The sequence below is a fragment of the Thermochaetoides thermophila genome, assembly GCF_000221225.1.
Source record: "Thermochaetoides thermophila DSM 1495 unplaced genomic scaffold scf7180000011820, whole genome shotgun sequence".
Classification (NCBI taxonomy): domain Eukaryota; kingdom Fungi; phylum Ascomycota; class Sordariomycetes; order Sordariales; family Chaetomiaceae; genus Thermochaetoides; species Thermochaetoides thermophila.
This window is the reverse complement of record NW_006383036.1, coordinates 876208-897463: the sequence shown is the minus strand read 5'-3', so window position 1 is coordinate 897463 and position 21256 is coordinate 876208. Positions and strand designations below refer to the sequence as shown.

The following is a 21256-nucleotide window of genomic DNA, read 5'->3' as shown; positions in this document are numbered from 1 at the left end:
CGTCATGGGTGTCGAGGGGTCTCGGTGTCGAGGGTAAGCATCAATAGCCTCAGCTCGTGGTTCCCCGCACCAATGAGGCCGGGCCACTCTCGTTGTTTCGCTTCAAAGGATCCCGATGCGGGAGTATAGAATTGAATAGAACATCAAAGATAGATTCCATAGGCCACGCAGACCACTTCATCCAGCCTACAATGCCTTTCCAATGTCTTCCCTATGGTCATTCAATGCACCTTCGCTGCCTTCCGCGGCCTGCAGCATTGCAACACACAAAGGGTTGACTTGCAGTTGGCGGTCCCTCTTGGCACTCGTTCCAACGATGCTCGCAGCTGATGTTGCCCGGATGCGGGACACCACTTCCCGTCTCGCCGACAAGTGGTTAGCCGACTATTCTGCAGACGCAGGCTCGCAACATGCGCAGCATAGGACTGCAGGGTGCAGCATCCAGAGTGGAAATCATCGGGATAGAAGTACTTGGCTGACTGGTCAGCCACTGATAAGTCATGATAATGAAGGGGCTCTATGGCTGTGCTTGGGCCGCTTACATACATCCTAGGGATATATACGGAGCTGCAGCCGTATGCATCAAAAACATTCTTGTTCGTATTTGATGTCCAGGGTCGAAGGGCGGGCATAAGGGACGGCAAAGCAAAGGGCCAGGTATCGGATATCAGGCAGCCTGTCGCTGCGAGTCTGCGAACTGGTCATGAATGAATCAAAGATCGTCTGCCCGTCCTCGAGATCAGCATGCGCTGCAACATGATCCGACTGCTGATGACGAGCCCGAGCTCGACGACTGCATTATCCGAGACTTTCCTTGATCAACCCGGCCTGTGACACTCTCCGCGGGCTTGTGAAGAGGGCCAGTCAAGTGACTGAACGCTCATGCTGCCATCGCCTTGCCAGGCGAAAAAGGGGGTAAGGGCATCGGCCAATCGAAGGCCAGGATCTCCCGTTGACATGATTCCAAAGCTCCTAAGCTTGCACTCTCAAGTGAGGTGACCCCAGTGGAAACGCAACGAAAGCAAAGAATCGGCCAACCATGTGAGAAAAAAAAATTCCCTCGCATCCCAAGCCAACTATCTGTCCTTGCAGGAGTTAGTACATGATATCGGCAGTGCGGAGTGTTCGCTCATCGTCGACCAAATGTTGGATCATGACTCAAAGAAAGGGATTAAAGGTTTCTGGAAACGACAACAAAGCGTCCAGTACAACCGAGAACTGCGGGGGTTCAAACATGCAACCAGCTGCCCGATCTTGCAACGTCATTGGACCGCGGGGAGGGCCATATCAATCTGAGGAGATGGGGGAAGAGGGGGGAAAGGGTGGGCGTCGGAAGGGATTCTCCAGACTTTCGATATTGGTGGTCACCCGGTCCAAGATGGCGATTGATCGAAGACCCTGATTTCCGAGATGAGCCTCATCATTGACACCTTTCTCAGTGCAACCACATCGACATGTTCGCGCATCGGTTCAACCTGGTCGGCGCGAGTCCTACGCAACGGAAGAGATCACGCGACAAGTGTCGCCCTCCCAGCCCTCCATGGCCACCCAGGACCAACCAGAAACTGATTCTTGCAAGTCTATTCTCTGGATCTGGAGGGGTAGAGCTTGATGATGGGTGTTCTGCAATTAAATGCTAGGGGCATAAAACCGTTGATATCTGGCGGGTTCCCATGTCTCCTATCAAATGACAGCTGAGAGTGCACAGTACGCGCTCCCACGCCCAATCATCGAACGACTCTCGATGCCTGCAAGGTACCCGCATTGGCAATCGCCAGCAAAAGGCCAAGCATCTGGTGATGTTTTCAAGTCTTGAGAACTTGTGATGCCAATAGAGTAAATGCAAAGAACTGGTGCGGGGCGGGATTTGATCTCAATTCTTGCAAAAGCTTTGCGGTGGGGCTTGCAAGATTGCGATCCAGCTTTGGTGGGCAGGATCGCCTGGTTTGTTCTGTGGTTGCTTGTGGGACATTTTAAACACTGTTTCCAGACTTGGATCTTGCGAGTTGGATAGTCAGATCGAGACGCATGATGAAGGGCATTTTGCCGGGACTCGGGCGTTGCAACAAATGGAAGGAAGAAACTCGCCGAAATGATAGCCCGGCAGACTCAACCAAACTCGAATTAAAACCACCACAGTCTGGGGAGGTTTCAGACAAAAATGCGACAATCATATGTCGTATGGTTGTAATGCTCTCACATTGGCTAACAAATGATAGCTCTCACACTTTATGGGATGGCACTAACATCGTTATCGCAGATGGGATGGATGGAATCGGTTTGCATTCTGTTAAGGGCAGGTCTGGCGTGGAGGTACACAGTGCCGCAGGGCTGCTTTGTCGCACTCACCGCCGGTGGGCCAGAGATGGTCCGTGCTTGTGGTTCTTTGCTACGGCTTTTGATTGGTCCCTTGTTGGTCCCTTTGCGCACTTCAAAGTCCAGATCGGTGCTAGCTCAAGGACGGTGAAAGGCGCCAGCCACTCGCGTCCATTTGACCTTGGCATTGGCATTTGCTGCAGATGCACAAAAAAGACGGCGTCGCTAACCGTTTTGCAGGGTTTCGCTGGGCTAACCATCGCCTTGACTGCCCATGAGGGAATGGTTGCCGCGGTCTTGACTGTCTCGATCCTCGTTCCATCGTCGCCCATCGAACGAATCGCAAATCCCCGGGACAAGCTGGGGCCCATGCTGGGCAATGTTGGCCCTGCGAGAAGCGGGGGCTTCTGGAGTGCCCTTCTTGGCATGGCAGGCCATGGCTGGGCGTGGCAGCGTCCCCCTGAAGGGCCGGGTGCCGCCCACCGAGGGAGCAGCCGCCGTGGAATCAATCATTGGCCACGTCGGGGGCTAGACCGTGGTTCTTCCTCCATCTGATGGACACTGACATTGGAACACTGAACGCACTGGACACAGTGCCGCGTCTCGCGTCAAGACCCCAAGAGTGCTCGACTCTTTTGACACTCGATTCCTTGTGTGGCTACTGGCTAGTGTAACCGTCTGTCTCATCATCCATCAATCCCGTCAATGGATGCTGTGACGGCAGCTCGGAGTTGGTCAGTTTCTCCGTCTCGTCGTCCGGCTCTTTTTTTGATGGACTCCCTCTTCCCTTTGATGCACGACATACCGCACTAACTTAGGCTCACCGTCCCTCGCCGGAGTCGTACAAGCCTCACCGTGCCCCGTACAACTGAACTCCGCGACCCGACCTGCCGACCTTCCGACCTGCATTCACGTTCCAGCAACCGCCTGCTTGGATCTCGACCTTCGGGAAGGCCAACCTCCCTCCACTTTCGAGACACGATCTGCAACAGAAGGCCCGGAAGGCCTGAATTTCCCCACAACTTCGCCTTGCGTCTTCCACGCGGCTCATAGCTTTTTATTTTTTTTTCTTTTCGCGGTGAATTCTTCCGAGGTCTGCCATTCATTTGCGTCCTGGGAACCTGTTTCCTTTTCGCGAGCTTTCGACGGCGAGGGAGCGTCTCCTTTCGCCAGAAACGGCCGTTTCAACATCTCAAGAGACGCATACCCGGATAATTCAGTAATACCTAATCACCATAATCGCGCCTTTGTGCCATCTTACCAAGCTTGACATTGCGGCTCGTGTCCAGCATCATTAGACCAACCCCTGAACTAAAAGCTGGAGAAACCACATACCGCACGCGATCGCGAGACGGGCTGACTGGCGCATCGGCCGAATACTACAATTTGAGGTGATATTTGCGCAGGACTTGGGAAGAAATATCACAAAAATCACAGTCGAGAATGGCTGCAGTACGAGAGTCGGTGTTCATGCCGACGGTGAAGTGCTCAACCTGCGGTCAGCAGGTAGAAATATCCATGATGGGAGATCACAAGTGCAATGAACCAGCGCCATTACCAGAACGTACGGACTCCATCTTCTCGATTTCTGCTGGTTAAACTTGTTTTGTATGACTCAGCTAACATCCTGTCTTGTAGCCACTCCTCCTGCCGCCACTTCGCTATTTAGCAAGTTTATGTCTTTTGGCACTGCCAACAAGCAGCAGCCCCGCGCGCCGCCCCAGGTCGACACGCTGGCAGCTAGTATGTCCCAGTGTTCTTGATTTCTAACATGTATGAGTGTGTCTGTGCTGACTGAAGCAGATCGCGAGTTCCAAAACCAAAGCCAACTGACCCCGGCCAGCAACTCGAGCGACTCTCAAACGACCCCATCTCCCGTAACGCCTACTACCACAGGACCGGCTGGAAAAGGGGATTCACCGCGTATTGCTGGGGACTCGCCACCGAGGCCATCGACAGGGAGACCGGGTGGTTATGGAGGCCTGGACGATGCGAGACCCGAGACGCCGGTGCTGTCAACACCACTGGCAAAGAAGCCGACAACGAGTTGGGCGGAGAGGGTAAATGCCATGACACCTGGCCCTTTGGATCCTCGGCGACCTTCGACGAGCGGACGTAGTGGCCCTGATGATCGCCCTAGTACCTCGGCCTCGAACATTAGCGGCATTCTTGGGAGACCAAACGCGCCTGCACTCAACGGATATGGAGGACTGGGCTCGCCTTTCAAGACTGCGCGAAGTTCGTTGGAGAGACCAGGGACGCCCAGTCGAGCCGAGACCTTTCCCCGGCCGAACGAGAGCTTTGCGCCTTTGACTCGCACGCCAACGGCCCCCGCTCCTTCAACAAACTCAAGTCCTGACGACGCGCTGGATGCGAGAAAACCAAGCAGGGCGAGCGAGACCCCCCGAAGTGGAGTGATTCGACCCAAGACACCTGGCCTGCCCACGATCAATCTTGCCCAAGAGTTTGCGGGTGGTAATCCATACCACGCCCCTTCAGAGTCGACATCATCCTCTGCTTCGGCTACCAGCAGCCAGCCCGAGCGCCGGCCCAGCCAAGCTAGCTCCCGAACGAGTCCGCCTAGCTCGACACTCGGAAGATCACTGTCCGATGCTTCGGTACCAGAGACGCGGGATGCTGCCGACAAAGCCAAACCGGAGATGCCACAGTCTCCACCACGCCAACCTCCTCCGGCGAACGAGAACAAGCCAAAACCGCCGCCGGTAGCGCCTCTGAAGTTGGGATCTCGAAGCTTCCGGGAAAGACCGCCACCGCCGAGTGCTCGGCCCCCTCGAGAACGTGGCTACGATCCCCGAATCGACCCGGCCCTTCGAGACCCTCGTTATGCTCGAGGACGCCCCCCGCTTGCTTCACCTGTCCCTCCCTCACCTGTCCCGTCTTCGGCTACACTTCCGTCGCCGATCCCTCCTACTCCTACAGTTCCCACATCAGTCCCTTTGCCACCTACTACTCCGTTGGCTCCACCATTGGCTTCTCCGCTGATCCCCCAGCCTACCACACCGTCGGCCCCTCCTGCGATCCCCGGGCCTGCTCTTTCGCCTGCACCATCGGACAGCCCGGATGAGCCCAAACCGCCGATTAAGCATCCGCGCTCTCTTACTCCCGGCCCAGCCGAAGGCTTCCCGCCCTTGTCTCCTAGACTCTCTCCTGCTTCGACAGTAAACTCGTCCGAGTCATCCACCAATAACGGCATCCATCATCCACAGCCACTAAGACCAGCGCAACCGCCACAGGAAGGATATCCGGGCTTCCGCCCATATCAGCCTCCGCCCAAACCTGAGTCCGAAGAGCAACCTCCCCCTCATCCTGAGCGTTCACCATCCCGTCCACGACCGCCACCAACGCCTCAGCAACAACCTGAGCAACCTTCATCGGCCGCCGGCGCCTCGTCGCGCGGCAATTGCAAGGCTTGCGGTGAGCCGATCAAGGGCAAGTCCATTTCGAGTGCCGATGGCCGTTTGACCGGACGGTATCACAAAGCTTGCTTCGTCTGCTCGACTTGCAAGGAGCCCTTCTCCTCCTCAACATTTTACGTGCTTGATGATCGCCCGTATTGCGAGCTCCACTACCATAAGCTCAACGGCAGTTTGTGCGGCAGCTGCGGCCGTGGCATCGAAGGACAGTATCTGGAAGACGAATCCTCGGTCAAGCACCACCCCGGCTGCTTCAAGTGCAAGGCGTGCGGTATCGTGCTTCGCGATGGCTACTTTGAGGTCAACGGCAAGGCGTACTGCGAGAAGGATGCTTGGCGGCTCGTGCAAGGTCACCCACCGCATCATGGTCCTCCAGGACCCCCGGGTCCAGGCTCAAGAGGTAGGATGGGTCCGCCTTATGGACCACCCGGCCCACACGGGTACCCGCCGCATGGGCTGCCGAGTGGTCCCGGACCTAGGGGCCCGCCCGGACCTGGTGGATATCCGCCTGGGGGTAGACTCGGGCCGCCGCCGGGACCAAGGCCCAGGATGGAAAAGAGGATGACGCGGTTGGGTATGATGTGACTTTGAGGGGAGAAGGAGTCAAGGGATGGTTCCCCTTGGAGACGAACTTTTGATGTGCATTCTTTTTTCTTCTCTTTTCTTTCTTTCTTTTTTTTTTTGCAATGATAACGACTTGAAGATGATGAAGACGCGTTGACGCGCACGAGTAGAAAGCTTGATGCTGTTTCTCTCGTTGTCATTTTATCTTTTGATTCATTAGCCTTCGCTTCTTCTACTTTCACCAGCGGCACTCATAGATTGAGGCTCCTGTTTGGTTGGGGACTTACAACGTTTTTGGCTTCTTAACATATACCCCGATGATTTATTGACCTTTGGGCTTCAATATACCCTGACACGTTGTTTCCTTTGTGTTGTTGTGTTATATATAAATAAGCATCCGATTTAACTATTATCCAGTTTTCTCGATATCAGAGAACATAAAGTGTTGATTGGATATATTTGGATCGCGGGGAGATAGTAGTTTGGTTTGATGTTACTGATTTGGTATTCTAATACTTACGCTGTTGCGATTGTCTCTTCGAGCAGGCTTGGTTGATTGTTCATTTGCTTGGACACTTGCACCTTTTCAGCGCCATCGCACTCGATCAGATCGTACGGAAGGTCTATCGTCACACCGACGGAGATACTTCCTGCATGTTTAGACGTTGCTGTGTATCCATGTTTCATCCTCGAGTGTGTGCTCCCAGCCGAGTCATGGACTGGGGACACAAGCACAGCGTGAGACGGGAACCCTCGTGACATGCTAGGCTAGGTTGTATGGAGCTGGTTCTGTGAGAGCTGTTCTATACAAATAGAAAGTAAATCACTTATTAACTTCTCACATATAATGAATTATCGAAAATAATCTACCTAATGTCTATCATTTCGACCCAGACTCGCAAGTTGTTAGGATCCCCGTGGCGATGTGTTAATCGCGCTCTTCTGTCTGTTAGGTCATCATGGGATATTTAGCATGGGCGGGTGTGACTGTAACACAACATAGACTCTAAATTTGAGACTTTGAAGCTGACGGTGCAATCAGACTCCCCTTGAGAGCATTGTGAGACTCAAAGCTACCTGCTCAAAGGTCTCATCGAGCTAGGAAGTCCCAATAAAGTCGAGGATTCTGTGGTGTGAGTTATCCATCCGAAAAAGGTTTAGCGCTCCAATTAACGCCATCGGATTTTCTGAAGGCCCTAACGCCAATAGGGTCTTTGACAACCCGCGCAACGAACGGCCGTAAGACGGCATGGAGATGAGCCAGGATTGAATGGAACGTGGCGCGGGCAGGAAAGGCTCTCCTGTTTTTATCAGCGAAGAAGGATCTGCAGACAAGCGATCCTTTATCCATCAGTGATCAGAATCCAACCGCCGTCGATCTGGATAACGCTTTTTTTCCCTTTCTCTGCGTTTCGCGGCCGCTAGCAATCTCTCTAGTGTTTGGTCAAGCCTTCTGTTACCAAGGCTAAACCTGGGCCAGCAACCCCTGAGAAACGCAGTGGCGTCTCCATCGGCCGGCGATGGTGCCACAACTCAAGGGACCCAGTTACGGCGCTGGTTTTTTTTCTTTGCCTATGGTGATGGGTGGAGAGGTAGTTGGTTCCCTCGCAAGTGGTGTACGTGCATTGGTGGTCAGCGGATGTTTCAGACGGGCAGGTAAATTGGTGATGGCACGGCTTAGCGGAAGTTTGCTTGGGTCTTGGTTATTGCCCAGTCAGGAGGATTCTTAAAGACGGATTCTTTATCCCGTGGTGCATTATCATCCGTCAAAGCTATGCCGGTGGTTAGATGTAACACAAAATCCGCGGTTGCCTAAGATTAAGCTCTGCGACGTGCAGGCGATTCCAGACGTCTGGTTGGCTGCAAGCACAACGGAGCGAACGCCCCAAGATGGAGCGCCATGCTCCTTAGCAAGATCGGAGATGTCGCCGTTGCAGGGAAGTACCCGCGATAGTAGCTGCTTCGAAACTTAGAGAAGCACTGTTTCCTCTCGTCTCCTCTTTCCCGTTTCACTCGTATTTTCTCTTTTCCATCCCATCATCCAGCCAAACCAAAGTGTCACTCGTTTCATTGTGAGGAGACTACGAGTCCTCGCGATCGCAACGCCTTTAGTTTGTTGCGCGACGCTATTTCCATCATTGATCACATCAGCCACCTATTTTTTTTTTTCGTTTCGTGACATTCGTTCGGCTCTTTTCCTGTACTCCGTGTAGTTCTCAGCGGTCCTTGCGCAATCAGTCACATCGTCCTATCGTTCATCGTCTGCTCACCGCTCGCTTCACGGCATCAGCCTGAGACAGCATATTCGTCTGAATCAGCACAGCTTTCACAGCAATTTGATGACTTCTGCGACTATGCCAAAATGAGCGAAAAAAGGTCTCTTCTTCCTCATATCACCAACTTTACAAAATCTGGGACCTTCACCGTCCTGGTGAAGGGACAGGCGCGCCGGGTTCTTACTCGGCCGAGGATACTTTTGGCCGCGGTTGGCGTTATTTTCCTCGTCTCATGGATGGGAATTTTGCGACATGGCGCCCTAGATGTGGCACTGCCCATGCTGGGCGTTAGAAAAGAGTTCGCGAGAGACCACGGTAAGTCTACTTTTTAGTGTTCTCGCGTTCTCAAGAAGTGCTAATTTCTCGATCAGATGAGCGCCGGCAGCGCGTTTTGGATGCGGAACGGGAAACTTTCCAACAAGAAGCTAAGTGGCTGGAGCGGTAAGCATTTGCGCCCAACTGCATTGCTTCTGGGAGAACGTCGCTCACTAGTCAAAGGTTTCCAGGGTACGGTGCCATCTACGGGAACACCTTGAATGATCTTATTGATGAGAATGTTCGGACGCCAGCCCAGGCCCGGCAGCTTTCGGGTGAACGCAACATTACCATGTTCAACCGCCATCCTGTCACTTTCAACCCATATCCAAACTACAATAGCCCCGAGTGGCAGAAGAGCCATGCACCATATGTCCCGTGTTTGGGTCCGGATGGAAGGCCGGTCAGAGATATCTCCGTATTCAAGGGACGACCGAAGAACTGGCCCAAGCCCGGTTTTGGCAACTACTCGATCCTCGGACTCGACGAGAACATCTGCTTTGAAAGGGAGACTCGCATGGGTCAGTACGGCTATTACCAAGTAACGGACGAGAAGGGGGCGCCGATTGATTGGGATAAGGTTGATTGGGGCGAGCTGCAACACCAGTGCTTGGAGAAGAATCGCGCTCGGTTCAACTTGACTGGCCCTGCGAACAACTATGTGCTGAAAGTGGAGGAGGACCCAGAAGGTTACGAGACTGCAATTAACGACCCTGAGTCGGTGATGAGTATGGTTCGGCCTTTCTGGCGCCTGCTCCATCCTTCATCCAAAGTTTCTAAGGAAGACCAAGAGCCATCGAGGGATACGATAATCGAACCCAGGACGGCCTTGTTGTTGCGCAGCTACAGTGGCAAGAATTATAACGACAACGACAAACAAGTTATCCGGGCTCTGATCACGGAGTTGAGTCTTCGCTCCGGTGGCGAGTACGAGATTTTCCTCTTCGTCCACGTCAAGGAGAACGACCAGAATATCTGGGAGAGCGAGGAGGCCTATCTAAAGGCGCTCGATCAGCATGTTCCCAGGGAGTTCAAGAGCATCACGATTCTCTGGAACGAGGATATGGTCAACCGCATGTACCCTAAGCTGACCCCGAAGGCGCGCCGGGTTCACGCGGGCCAGTTCCTGCCTGTCCAGGTGTTCATGCAGGAGTTCCGCGAGTTCGACTTCGTCTGGAACTGGGAGATGGATTCTCGGGTCGTGGGTCACCATTACGATGTCCTCAGCAAGCTTGCCGAGTTTGCTCGTAAGCAACCCCGAAGGGGACTTTGGGAGCGTAATGAGCGCTTCTACATTCCTTCCGTCCATGGCGATTACGACACTGAGTTCCGCGAATCTGTCGAGCGTGCTGTCGGCGGCACTCACAAGACGATTTGGGGTGCCCCGAACGTGCCTGTCGTTGAGCCTATGGGCCCGAAGCCTCCCGTAGAGAGACCTGAGGATGACAACTACCAGTGGGGTGTTGGCGAAGAAGCGGATCTAATTACGCTGGGTCCGATCTTCGACCCGGTCAACAGCAACTGGGTCCTGCGCAACCAAGTCTGGGGCTACCGGTCTCTCAGCTTCCCTTGGGGCAAGCTCCCGCGCCGTGCTACCATCATCACCCAAGTCCGGGCCTCGAGAAAGCTGCTCGATCTCATGTTCGTCGAAGATCTGCGCGGCAACCATCTCGCATCAGAGATGGTCACCGAGACGACCGCATTCCTTCATGGGCTGAAGGCCGTGTATGCGCCCATGCCTGTCTTCTTTGACCGCACTTGGAGCGGCAAGCAGCTGGCCAAGTGGTTTAACGGCGGCCCGGGAGGCCAGAGCGGCAGCTTCGGCAGCGCTTTTGGCTGGGGCCAAGAAGGCCGGTTTATGGGCGCCACCTGGTACTATCGCGCGATCCCGCCCCAGCGACTCTACAACAACTGGATGGGCTATGAGGACACGGGCATCGGTGGGTCCGAGTGGGAGGAGAAACACGGCCGGCCGTGTCTTCCGACTATGCTGCTGCACCCGATCAAGGACGTGGAGCCCACGCCGAAGGGGTTTGTGACTGAGTCGAAGCTGCCGTATGATTAGTGATTGTCGGGCTCGGGATGATTGTGATCCAGTTTCGTTGTGTCGATATTGTCTTTTGTCATGCTTGCGATATAAGGGACAATGAGTCGACGATGGTAATCGGTACAGAGCATTTCATTTTACATGGGATCAGGGAGCTCTTGCTATGAGGATATTTGCTTTATTTCGATATCTCTTTGGGAAATCAGGGACATAACGGGAATCGTACAAGACCCGCGGGTAGTAGTTTTGTATAGCTAATGTCTATGGCGCTGGGGGGGTGTTCTGGCAGAATCACTAGGCAGTTACGACGTACGGGAATCGACCTGATTTACGCATACATTACTTAGCTTCATGAAGAGGGCCCAAAGCCAGCGCTTTCAGCAATTGATGATAACGGAGAATTAAACAGGGTTTTATCTAGTCTTCAGAAGTTCGATCTCTCAACACGGAAAAGGTGAAACTGATTCAAAAGGGCGCCTGTCCACGAGGGTGCCCATCCAAGAAGGTGCCTGAGCTGTTCCAAGTGAGAACAAGGCCTATTATCTTGATGCTACCTGCCCTTTTCCTGATACTTGCTGCATCTAGAGAATGTAAACTGCATGCCGACCGTTAGGCTCTTCCTGGACACCCTGTCAATGAGCCGCATCTCGAAAACCGGCCGGATGTCAGGTCCGTGATGGATCGATCGATCGGTTCTCGGGTCTTGGGGTAAAGACAGGTGATATCGGCCATTGTTGCCAAAACTTCCCCAAAATTGGGGACTCGGAATTTCCAAATTCCACTTTGCCTGCTAGTCTGGAGGGAAGATGTCCAACGCTTGCCATGTCATCGGGTTGCACAACAGCCGAACCACGGAACATTGCGAGAGGGGTGGGGAAACATGGGACGATCCTAGCACCCACGGGACGTCGCGCGCCGACCGAATCAGCCCAGAACGACAAGCCACAGATGGGCTTCAGCCACGTTGCTTGGAAATAGGCGCGCGCTGATTGGCTCAATGGTTATATATCTCTCTCGGCAACGAGCAAAAGGCCCCAGACCTGCAGGGATGCTGGCGTCCAAGAGTTAGCGGTCAACTGACGAAACGGGTATTGTTTTTAATGGGGACCTGTATATGCCAGATGGACAATTTGTACTAGGGTAGGGGTGATGGGAAGGGGGTGTGTGAGATGGACTTGTTCGAATTCTTTTCTTTTTTGACAGCAGGCAGCCGCCTTTTTTTTTTGGCTGTTGAACCAGCATTGCTCCCCTGGGATTTGAATATAAGGCTGCCCTCCCCCTGAGTTCTACCTTCAATGAGATTTGTTCATCAACGTCACCATCCATCTTTGCTCCGTGTCATTGATTGGGAACTTACACGCCTTGAGATATCAAAAGCAAACGTTACAAACCAGCCAACGACACCAGTCGACAGCATCACATAAATCTTCATAACCGCTACTTTCTCAGCGTCCTCTCGACAAGCCACAGCTACAATGTCGCCCACTTATACCATGTCCGCACACCTGTGCAAGCAGATCGCCTCGTCCTGGAGACAATCAAGACAATCTTCTCCTGAACTTCCGTCTCCTCCGACTTCTGCTTCTTCTGTCTTCAAGCCGTCGTCCTACTTCCACAGCCAGCAGAGGCCATCAATTCCAGAGAAGCATGACAAATCTCAGTCAACTTCCTCCAGCTCCAATTGGACTAGATGGGGCTCGTCTCGTTAAGCCCTCCCTAGTCTGAATCTCTGAAAAGGGCTTTCTGAAGGAGAGCGACATTTCGTGTTTGCGGTTAGAAGCACGCAATGACTTGAGTGGGCGGCGCAAAGCCATGAGGTGAAAGAGGCTGACTCCATTTCCTCTGTCGGTTTTCAAATCTGGGCAATCCCCACCACTACTTACATGCACGAACCGATGAATACGACGCAATAAAATAATTTTAGACGGAACCCAGCAACCACTGCCACCAGCTCGTCATATTTCACGCAGCACGCGATCCTCTCGTCTTCTCGCCTCTTTCGTTGTTTTCATCCAGTCAGCTTTTACGCAATTCTCATCACCCCTATGCGTTTGGTGTTTCTCTTAGACAATTAGTGGCGTCACATTGGGTTCCGGGATTAAGGCAGGGCGCACGGAGTTAAGGCATGTTAAGTACGGGTATTTTGGGCTTTTGCAGTATGTTAGGGGCTAGGGTTGGTCTACTTCTTGGAAGCGAGCTTCACCACAATGCACGCCATCGATACCTGCTATGCCATCATCACCACTGGAAGATCATCTCTTTTTGGTTGCACCAGCCACAAACGCCCCACAGCATAACGGCATCGGCAATGGCTTATTCGGTTTCGCTCCGTTGCTGACTCGTCGCATGCATGTATGTCGAAATAACATGCATGAAGGCTCATGTTGTTTGAAAGAATGTGAGGTCAAAGGGTTGATGATGGGTATAAGGTGTGGTAATAGAGAAGGCTTGCAGGCCATGAATCGCCCCATCTGACTTGGCAACGTGGTTGGTTGACTTGCCCTCGATAGAAGAGAGTTGGTAATACTTGGCATTTATGGCGTATGATTTCCTTTGCTCTGGCCACGGATTTAGGATCTTAGTTAGCTACCACTTGTAGCAAGCACCAATACAGCAGGTAATGACATGAGCTCAGCTTGTCGGCTACTTCCTGAGAGTATGACCAGCGTGAAATTGATCTTACACTTCTAAGAGTACCCAGACCCAATGCATGCTACGTATGTCGTCTTAATGGCAATGTCATGACTAATGGTACTGATTATGATGACCGCTGCGATGTTCAAGCATGCTCCATTTCCCTTCGATTCATTTCATGGGTTCAAACAACCCTATACAATCCACTGTTGAAGAGACGAAAACACAAAGGCCGGTTGAACCCCCAAGCAATCCCCAACAATCATCGTTTAGCAAACCATGGTCGCTTGCTTACTGATTCCATGCCTCCAAACCATTCATCGCACAGTAGACCAACACTGGACATCTCACAATGACAAAACACAAAGCCCAGGTCGGTAAACGAACCACCCCTAGAAGGCCGCAACCTAAGCCGCTGGTGGCGGATGAACCTGGACTTGCAGTTCAGGTGGAGAATCCAGCCCGCTGCCGCTGTCCTCAGCCGACTCCGACACCTGACCCTGGATACGGCGCTTGGCATCAACCCGATCAACTTCCGTGATCTGAGCGTCGTCCTTGCGCATGTCAGGTGTCCACTGCGGCTCGTTGGGGGCGTGGCCGACTGACATGCCAGCCCGGATCTGAGAAGAAAGGTGGTTAGCCAATGACTTCAGTTGGAAATGTAGTCAATGTAGGGACGTACCAAAGTCTCCAACGGCTCCATCGAGTTCTCCACCAGATCGCTATCCCACACCATCTTGCCTGGTTCGAACAACATCACAATCGTGCTGCCGCCGAACTTGAAGTAACCCAGCTCCTCACCGCGCCTGACGACCTCGCCTTCATTCCGTAAGATCACGGTACTGCCGACCATCATGGCACCAACGCAGATGACCATGACGCGGCCGAACTCGTTGGAATCGATCGGCACGAGCACGCGCACGTTCTCGCCGTAGACATCCAGTGCTGAACGAATTGCCATCGGGTTAACCGTGTAGTACTCGCCGGCGATGGTCTTAGGCTTGCCGAGGATGCCGTCGACGGGGATGTGGAAGCGGTGATAATCCTGGGGCGCGAGACGGAAGATGCCTAAGGCACCGCCGTTCTCGTAGCGGGAGACATCCTCCGGGTAGGCGTCGCCCAGCAGGCGCTTGATGCTGAACTCACGGCCTTTGATCCAGATCTTGGTGGCGTGCTCGACACGATTGAACACGACTGTGCGGCAGTCGGCCGGCGAGACGACGATGCGCGGGTTGTCAGGGGCAGAACAAGGGCGAGAACCGGGCTTGAGAGCGCGGTAGAAGAACTCATTGAAGTTCTTAAACTCTTCGAGTGGCAGGAGGACCTCAGACAGGTCGAGGCCGTGAAAGGCAATGAACTTGGGAATCTCGGCCTTGGAAGCCGGGTCGTCGTATTTCTTGCCCTGCTTGATGCTGAGTGACTTGAGAAGTTTGCGAACTACGAACGTCAGCTTAAATCTTGACTACTAAGTCGACCGATGCACTTACTTTGCTTCTTCTCCATGTTGTTAGCCTTCAAACCTTTGTACAACAAACGAATGCCCAAGCGAACGTAGACACTCATCTTCTCCTCGACAATCTGGCCCGTGATGCGGTCCTGGACGAGGATATTGGCTGAGTTGGCGCCGATCTTGTAACCGCCGTACGAGACCTTGGTAATGACCTTGGTGTACCACTTGCGCTGTGCCTGGCTGGAGGTGACAAAACCGCCCATCATCAGGTTGTTAACCTGGCGCCAGTCCTGGCTTGCACAAGTAGCAATGTGCGTGATGATATCGGCGTCTTTGCGCTTATTCATGCGCGGCTGGTGACAGATCGGGCACTCGCGGATCTCGACGACATGCTCCTCAGTGCTGCTTGCGTTGAGGTCATCGCGACCCAGCAGCTCGCCTTCGTCCCCTGGGGTACTGAGTTCGGGAACTGGGAGGATACCGTCAGAGATCTGAGATTCAGACGGAGTAGCCTGACCTCCATCTGCCGGAGTATCGAAGCCCGCGAGGATCTTCTTCTGCGGGCGCGATCTAGCCATAAGCTGGTCCTCCAGGCAGATGACGGCCTCATCCATCGTCAGGTCTTCAGCATCTTCGTTGTCACCCGCCTTATGAGGGAAACGCTGGAAGAAGCTGTCGATAGTCGAGTCACGCAGAGTCGACCCGAGGGTGTCGAGCATGGTCGTCAGCTCTACCTTACTGATCATTCCACTCTCGTCTGCATCGTACTGCTTCAACATGGCCCTCCAGAACTGCTGACGAAGCGCTGGGTATGGCATGTATTTGGCGCGGATAGTCAACTTCGGGCTATGCTTATCCTCCCATTTCTCCTGGTTCTTCATCTTTAGTGGGAGGGTGTAAGTGAGGAAATCCGGGTCCTCGCTGTCAGGTTGAGATGTTTCTCCCGCTGGGGCGGTAATGGATGCTACGGTGTTGTCCCCAGGATTAAGGTACGCAGTGCTAGGGGCCCCTTCAGGCAGGCCCTCGGGTTGTGGAGTGCTGGGAGCTGGTGACGGTGAGGCTGATGGGGTAATCGTTGTGGATGAGACGTTCTTTGTCACAGCTGCTCTTCCAAGCTTGCTCAGGCTTTGGCTGGACGAGGTGCGGGACAGGCCCAGGCGCATAAACCGAGGACGCTGTACAGGAGCAGCCGGAGAATCTGGGAGTTCCCTCAAGCTGTATAAGCCAGTTTCGGGGTCAGCCTTTGGAGCCTTCTCGATCAGCTCCTTGATGGGGAAGTGCACCGAGGCGATGAAGTCGTTTCCAGAGTACTTGTCATGGTCGACAACAGTAAATAGGAAGGAGTAAGACTGTTCATGGGCAAGAACCTGGAATATCATCTTCTCGTTGAAGACAGGATTCAGATTGTGGCGGATGGTCTTGGTCCGATAAGTCTTCTTGCCGAGCGAGGCAATGACAAAAGGATCCATATCAAAGCTGGTCTTGGTAAGGTTTGACTCTGGGGGCAAATCAACGATGTTGCTGATTTCGAGGAAGATAATGCCCACCACATCACTGTCGCTGTTCGTGAATTCATAAGGGTTTTCCCTCTTTTTACGCTTCAACCCCTTAATGCGTAGCCTTCTCTTCCTCTTTTCGGCTGTTTCCAGCTTGCTTGAATCCTCATCCTCCGGTGTCTCATCCTCGTCCACTTCGTCCTCTTCATCGTCGTCATTATCATCGGCTTCTCGTTCGCCAAGAGAGGGTGAGGGGGATGGAGACTTCCCCTTGCGTGTAGGAGAGAGGATGGGTGTGCGAGAGGGCGTTGGATTCCGCGATGCATCGGCTGCTGCGGCAGCAGCCCCTGTAATGAGCGAGAACTTTTCGAAGATCTGCTCATTGGTGGCATTCTTGTTCGTTGTGTCCACCAGAGTGAACTGTAACTGGACTTCACCGGAAACTACACTCGTCTTCTTCCCGGGCTTCTTGCTCTTCAGTGGATACCATGTTGGTGGTTGTTCTGCCTTCTCGTCGGTGAATATCTCTTCTAGAGCAAGGTCAAATTCGCCCAGGTAGTCCTTCCCAAACCTGTCCTTATCCCAGCAGCACACGTCGAGGAGCAGGCTCTGAACTCCGGTTATGGGCAATTGGCATTGCTCGTTCCATTCGGGACAAAGGGTCTTGGGTACGGAGTGGGTGACATGTTTAGAGTCGCCGAGGGTCAAAACCAGGTACTGTGGCATAGTTGGACTGCGGTTAGCCGTACGTTCGTAGCCGATAGGGCTGCAGGAATAGCTAATGCCGAGCTCCAGCTCCAGATACGATACTAGTCGTCCGGCATATGTCGTGTTGCACTCACCGGGTCCGACGTGCCTGTCCTGTCCTTGGCGGCGAGATTCCTGGCCTGTTTACGAGTGTCAGCACGCCTCTTCCCTTTGCTTCTTTGGCAACGACTAGACGCACCCGTAGGATCGAAACGTTGAGAGCTAGGCCCTGGCTCTCTGGAATAGGAGAGTCCTTGCGCAATGGGCTCGCGCTGCGACTGTTGGCGTTGGAATTGGCGCCAGAGCCATTTGAGTTGCCCGGCTTGAGACGACTGGGAAGAATGCGGACCATTGCGGTGGACAAGCTGGCGCAGGGAGAAACGTCGTGTAGTTCGGAACTCTTCGAAGTGTTTGAATTCGGCCAGTCCGCAATACTTAAGCTCCTTGGATATCACGCACGGTGACGTGGTCGGCGAGGAGCATTCAAATGGCTTTGAAAGTGGTAGGAAGGCAACGGTTGCTGACCGCCTCGCTCACTTTCGCAAGGAGCGCAGTGTAAGGAAGTCAGTTGTCGAGCGGGGCCGAAAAGGAAGGAAACAAGAAAAAAGGTATTTAGAAGGGAAGAGTGCTGATCAACACACGGCCTTTCTGGGTTATTGGGTACCCATTATACAGCTTTGAACCGGAAGTTCGAGGATTAGAGCGTCATCTAACCAAACTTCCCGTCTCTATTGTGAGTGTTTGGCACAGATTACTTCTTAAGTCTGCCCCCCAGCCGCGGGCACTTTGGCAAGCTTTCAGCAGCGGAAACCATGTGGGGACTGCTGTGGACCAAGAGGTGGACCAGCAACGCGGATCTGGCGGGGCAATTGAGATGGCTTCTCCTAATTTGGCGCGCTTAGCCCTTAAACCCCACTTTCTTGAAGCGGCACACAGTGCTGATCGTGCAAGCTGGTTCACTTTGCCGGCCAGTTGCAGCTCAGCCCAAGTGTCTATGGACAGGCAAGCAAAGGGAGGCCGCCAGAAGCCACTCCTCCCATCTATGGGTCACGGTGATTGCGGACTGACTTCATTGGCGCAGTCGTATCTTAGCCGTACCCAGCGCGGATCAATGTTTGGTGACGGGACAGTGACAATATGAAAACACTGAGCCATTGGTGTAACCGGACTGTGTGTTAACAACCTCAAACTTGTTGCTTGGACTCTTCAACGGCCCGGCCCCACGGTTGCATCGACTGTCGATGCAGACGAGTCACCGCGGCGCTTGAGACAGCGCTTGGCCTCCCTATTCATGCGCTTGCTTTGCCACTTTGTGTAGAATGTCTTTTTTGGCTAACTTGATCAAAAGTCTCCCCTCCCCCACGAACAAGCTTGCTCGGCGATCTCGCAGCTCAACACCGAAATCCCAACAAAGACGTATGTAATTTCATTCGCTCCATTGGGATGCTCTGTTTCACGGGTGTCACCCCACCAGTTGAGGTTCCAAACGTGCCTTTGCTGTGCCTGGCCGAATACCGGCCGTCAGTTCATTCGCCCCCCCCCCGGTCCCCCCCCGGCGCTGACACATTTTTGCTTGGGCAGATTATTGAAAGCTACTCTACGCAGGATCTGTATAACTCGAAACACCGTTGCGCAGAGACGGCCGAACTCGAAACCTGAACACGCCACCCTCGTGGCCCGGTTCCCAAATCACGGAGAGCATGGAAAGCGAGACAGATACAGGGTCAAGGGATGCTTGGCCCGCATCACGAGTCAGGGACAGCCTGGCCACACCGAGCATGCTCCGCAAAAGCCCCGTGCCATTGCGTCAACCGTAGTTCGTTCAGGGTTTGCGTGTTGGCTTCCCATATCGGACGGCTCTGCCATCGCCAGAGCAATGTAGGGTTGCCCGCCGATAGGAGCCTAGAGAAATGAGTCCACAAGTCGTTGTTGAGAAAGTAAATGACCAACCTCCGAATTTGCAATCCATAAAGCTTAGATGCAGCCTTTACGGAGCATATACTACGTAAAGGAACCCCGCTCGGTGGTCGAAATGCGGAATTACCCCTCACTGACAGCTAAGCCCCTCATTAGTTTGGTGCGTTTACCTATGGGAAGATTGATCAGTGAACAGGGAAAATCCAAATGCTCCGTACATCCGCCAGGCTCCAGAGAGGTCTGGATCACAGGAACAGGGCTATGTATATTGCGGAGAGGTGTATCTTTCAAACTTGACCAGTTGGATCCTAGCAAGGGAGTTCCCTCCTAAACCCCCTCCCCGGGGTCTCCGACTACCGCTTTTGCTCGAACAGCTCATGAACTACGTCGTCCTATTGCATCTAGTATCCTCCGAAGGAATACCAGGTCTTGTCCGGGTTTGAAGCGCCAGCCAAAACTCCCTATGTACAGGGGCAAATTATTGGGACCAGCATCACATACGTATGTTCGTGTATTAAATATTCTTGTATTCATTACTCAACGCCGTCCTGTAATATTCAGTGAACATTATCGAAACACACGATCATGAGTAACGCATCATGCCGCGGCCTTGCTAGCCTTGTACTTGGTCGCTGCCTTGTCGAAAAGCTCGCTCTTCTCGGCCAGATCAACCAGGTGAGGATGGTTTGGATCCGCATTCCGCAGAGAACTGTTGCCGTCATTAGCAATCGTTAAGGGAAAAGAACGGTGGAAACGCTTACTTTGTCAATTCATCAACATTCTTGCCCGTAATGACGTTCAGCACGAGCAAGTTGGCGATCGCCTGGGCGTAGTTTGGATCTTTCTTGAGCGCCTGTTCCAGGGCAGCCTGGGCCTCTTCGGTCCGGCCGAGGTGCAGCTCACTGATGGCTTGCGCTACCAAAGTACGCACCGAGGACGTCGCCGGCGCTTGCGCCAGCTCTTCGAACACATAGAATGCTTGTTGATACTTCTCACCGCCCTAATGACACGGAAAGGTTAGCACGATTCCCAGTCTTGGGTAAGAACTCTGAAGACTGTAAAACCTGCTTACCAATCTCAAGCCAACCCATGATTCAGCAAGGTTAACAAGCAGACTATCCTGCGCCCATCTCCTTGCGGCTGCAACTTCTTTAACGGCAAGGTCGTTCCGGTTCTGTTGAAGATAGATCTGGACAATAAGTGCAACAGCATCCACTAACAAACATAGCGTCAGTATAGACCCTCTGGACAAAGTGCTTTGGGCGTAACAACATACAGCTCCCCTGGTGCTTGTTCAGCAACGCCAGAGCCTCTTCACTTTTCCCAGCCGCCTGCAGAACTGTCCCACCAATGATCTGTACGGTCACATTCTCCGCCTCATCGCCAGCAGCCAGCTTCTGCACGATATCGACAGCCTTATCGTTGTTACCAAGCGCCTGTTCGGCTAACGCAGCGACCGCCTGGAGCTCAGGCGCCTTCTCTCCGGAGACTTCGTGCAGGACCTCAGCGGCCTGGCCTAGGGCGATGCGCGCACGCAGCTGGAGCACGCGCGCAGGAAGCTGGTTCTCAGCGGACAGCGCGGATGTGTCGAAATCAACAACTTCTTGGTACTGTCCTTGGTGGAAGTGGTTGTGGATGTTGATGAGCTCGCCTTCGGCCGAGTAGGGATCCATGATGGGCTAATAGGGGGCAGGGTGGTTCAGCGGTGACAGAAGATCCGCAACTGAATTGGCTTGATAGATTAAAGGCAACGCTTGCAGATATGTGGGACAGAAATAGTTGCTTGGCCTGTGGGCGTCGTTGTTGGGAATCGAATGTCAACAGGGGATGTGCTTGGGCCAAGTTACGGGTCGTAATTGACCGACGTGGAACTTCACGGCCCAGGCCGAGGAATTTGGGTTGGGGGGCAATAAGTGTAAGGGTTAGGGTTAGAAGTTATCCCAGGAGCATCCTTTGTCTGGAGCTTGGCTCCTTCAACTCTTTCAACGCATCTTCATCTCCGGCAGAGGCGGTCTGCAGAGCAGCCCCCACTTCGAAGTTCAACCTGAAGCATTCGCCGT

At 53.4% G+C, this 21256-nt stretch overlaps 5 protein-coding genes across 5 annotated transcripts; 2 read left to right on the top strand and 3 right to left on the bottom strand.

Annotated features, from left to right (window-relative positions):
* Positions 1-2568: 2568 nt before the first annotated feature.
* On the bottom strand, positions 2569-2829 carry CTHT_0052490 (uncharacterized protein; the record flags this gene model as incomplete). Its single annotated transcript, XM_006695526.1, has 1 exon — positions 2569-2829. One exon carries the CDS (start codon positions 2827-2829, stop codon positions 2569-2571), a length of 261 nt encoding a protein of 86 aa, XP_006695589.1.
* Positions 2830-3837: 1008 nt separating this feature from the next.
* On the top strand, positions 3838-6335 carry CTHT_0052480 (uncharacterized protein; the record flags this gene model as incomplete). Its single annotated transcript, XM_006695525.1, has 3 exons — positions 3838-3880; positions 3955-4059; positions 4120-6335. The coding sequence occupies 3 exons, from the start codon at positions 3838-3840 to the stop codon at positions 6333-6335; spliced, it is 2364 nt and encodes a 787-aa protein (XP_006695588.1).
* A 2341-nt stretch (positions 6336-8676) lies between these two features.
* Positions 8677-10970, top strand: CTHT_0052470 (uncharacterized protein; the record flags this gene model as incomplete). Its single annotated transcript, XM_006695524.1, has 3 exons — positions 8677-8905; positions 8962-9031; positions 9083-10970. 3 exons carry the CDS (start codon positions 8677-8679, stop codon positions 10968-10970), a joined length of 2187 nt encoding a protein of 728 aa, XP_006695587.1.
* A 3023-nt stretch (positions 10971-13993) lies between these two features.
* On the bottom strand, positions 13994-17631 carry CTHT_0052460 (phosphatidylserine decarboxylase-like protein; the record flags this gene model as incomplete). The annotated part of the gene is made up of 5 exons (XM_006695523.1): positions 13994-14206; positions 14269-15023; positions 15074-17249; positions 17375-17419; positions 17479-17631. 5 exons carry the CDS (start codon positions 17629-17631, stop codon positions 13994-13996), a joined length of 3342 nt encoding a protein of 1113 aa, XP_006695586.1.
* A 2162-nt stretch (positions 17632-19793) lies between these two features.
* On the bottom strand, positions 19794-20869 carry CTHT_0052450 (coatomer subunit epsilon-like protein; the record flags this gene model as incomplete). The annotated part of the gene is made up of 4 exons (XM_006695522.1): positions 19794-19905; positions 19958-20196; positions 20269-20411; positions 20473-20869. The coding sequence occupies 4 exons, from the start codon at positions 20867-20869 to the stop codon at positions 19794-19796; spliced, it is 891 nt and encodes a 296-aa protein (XP_006695585.1).
* Positions 20870-21256: the final 387 nt, after the last annotated feature.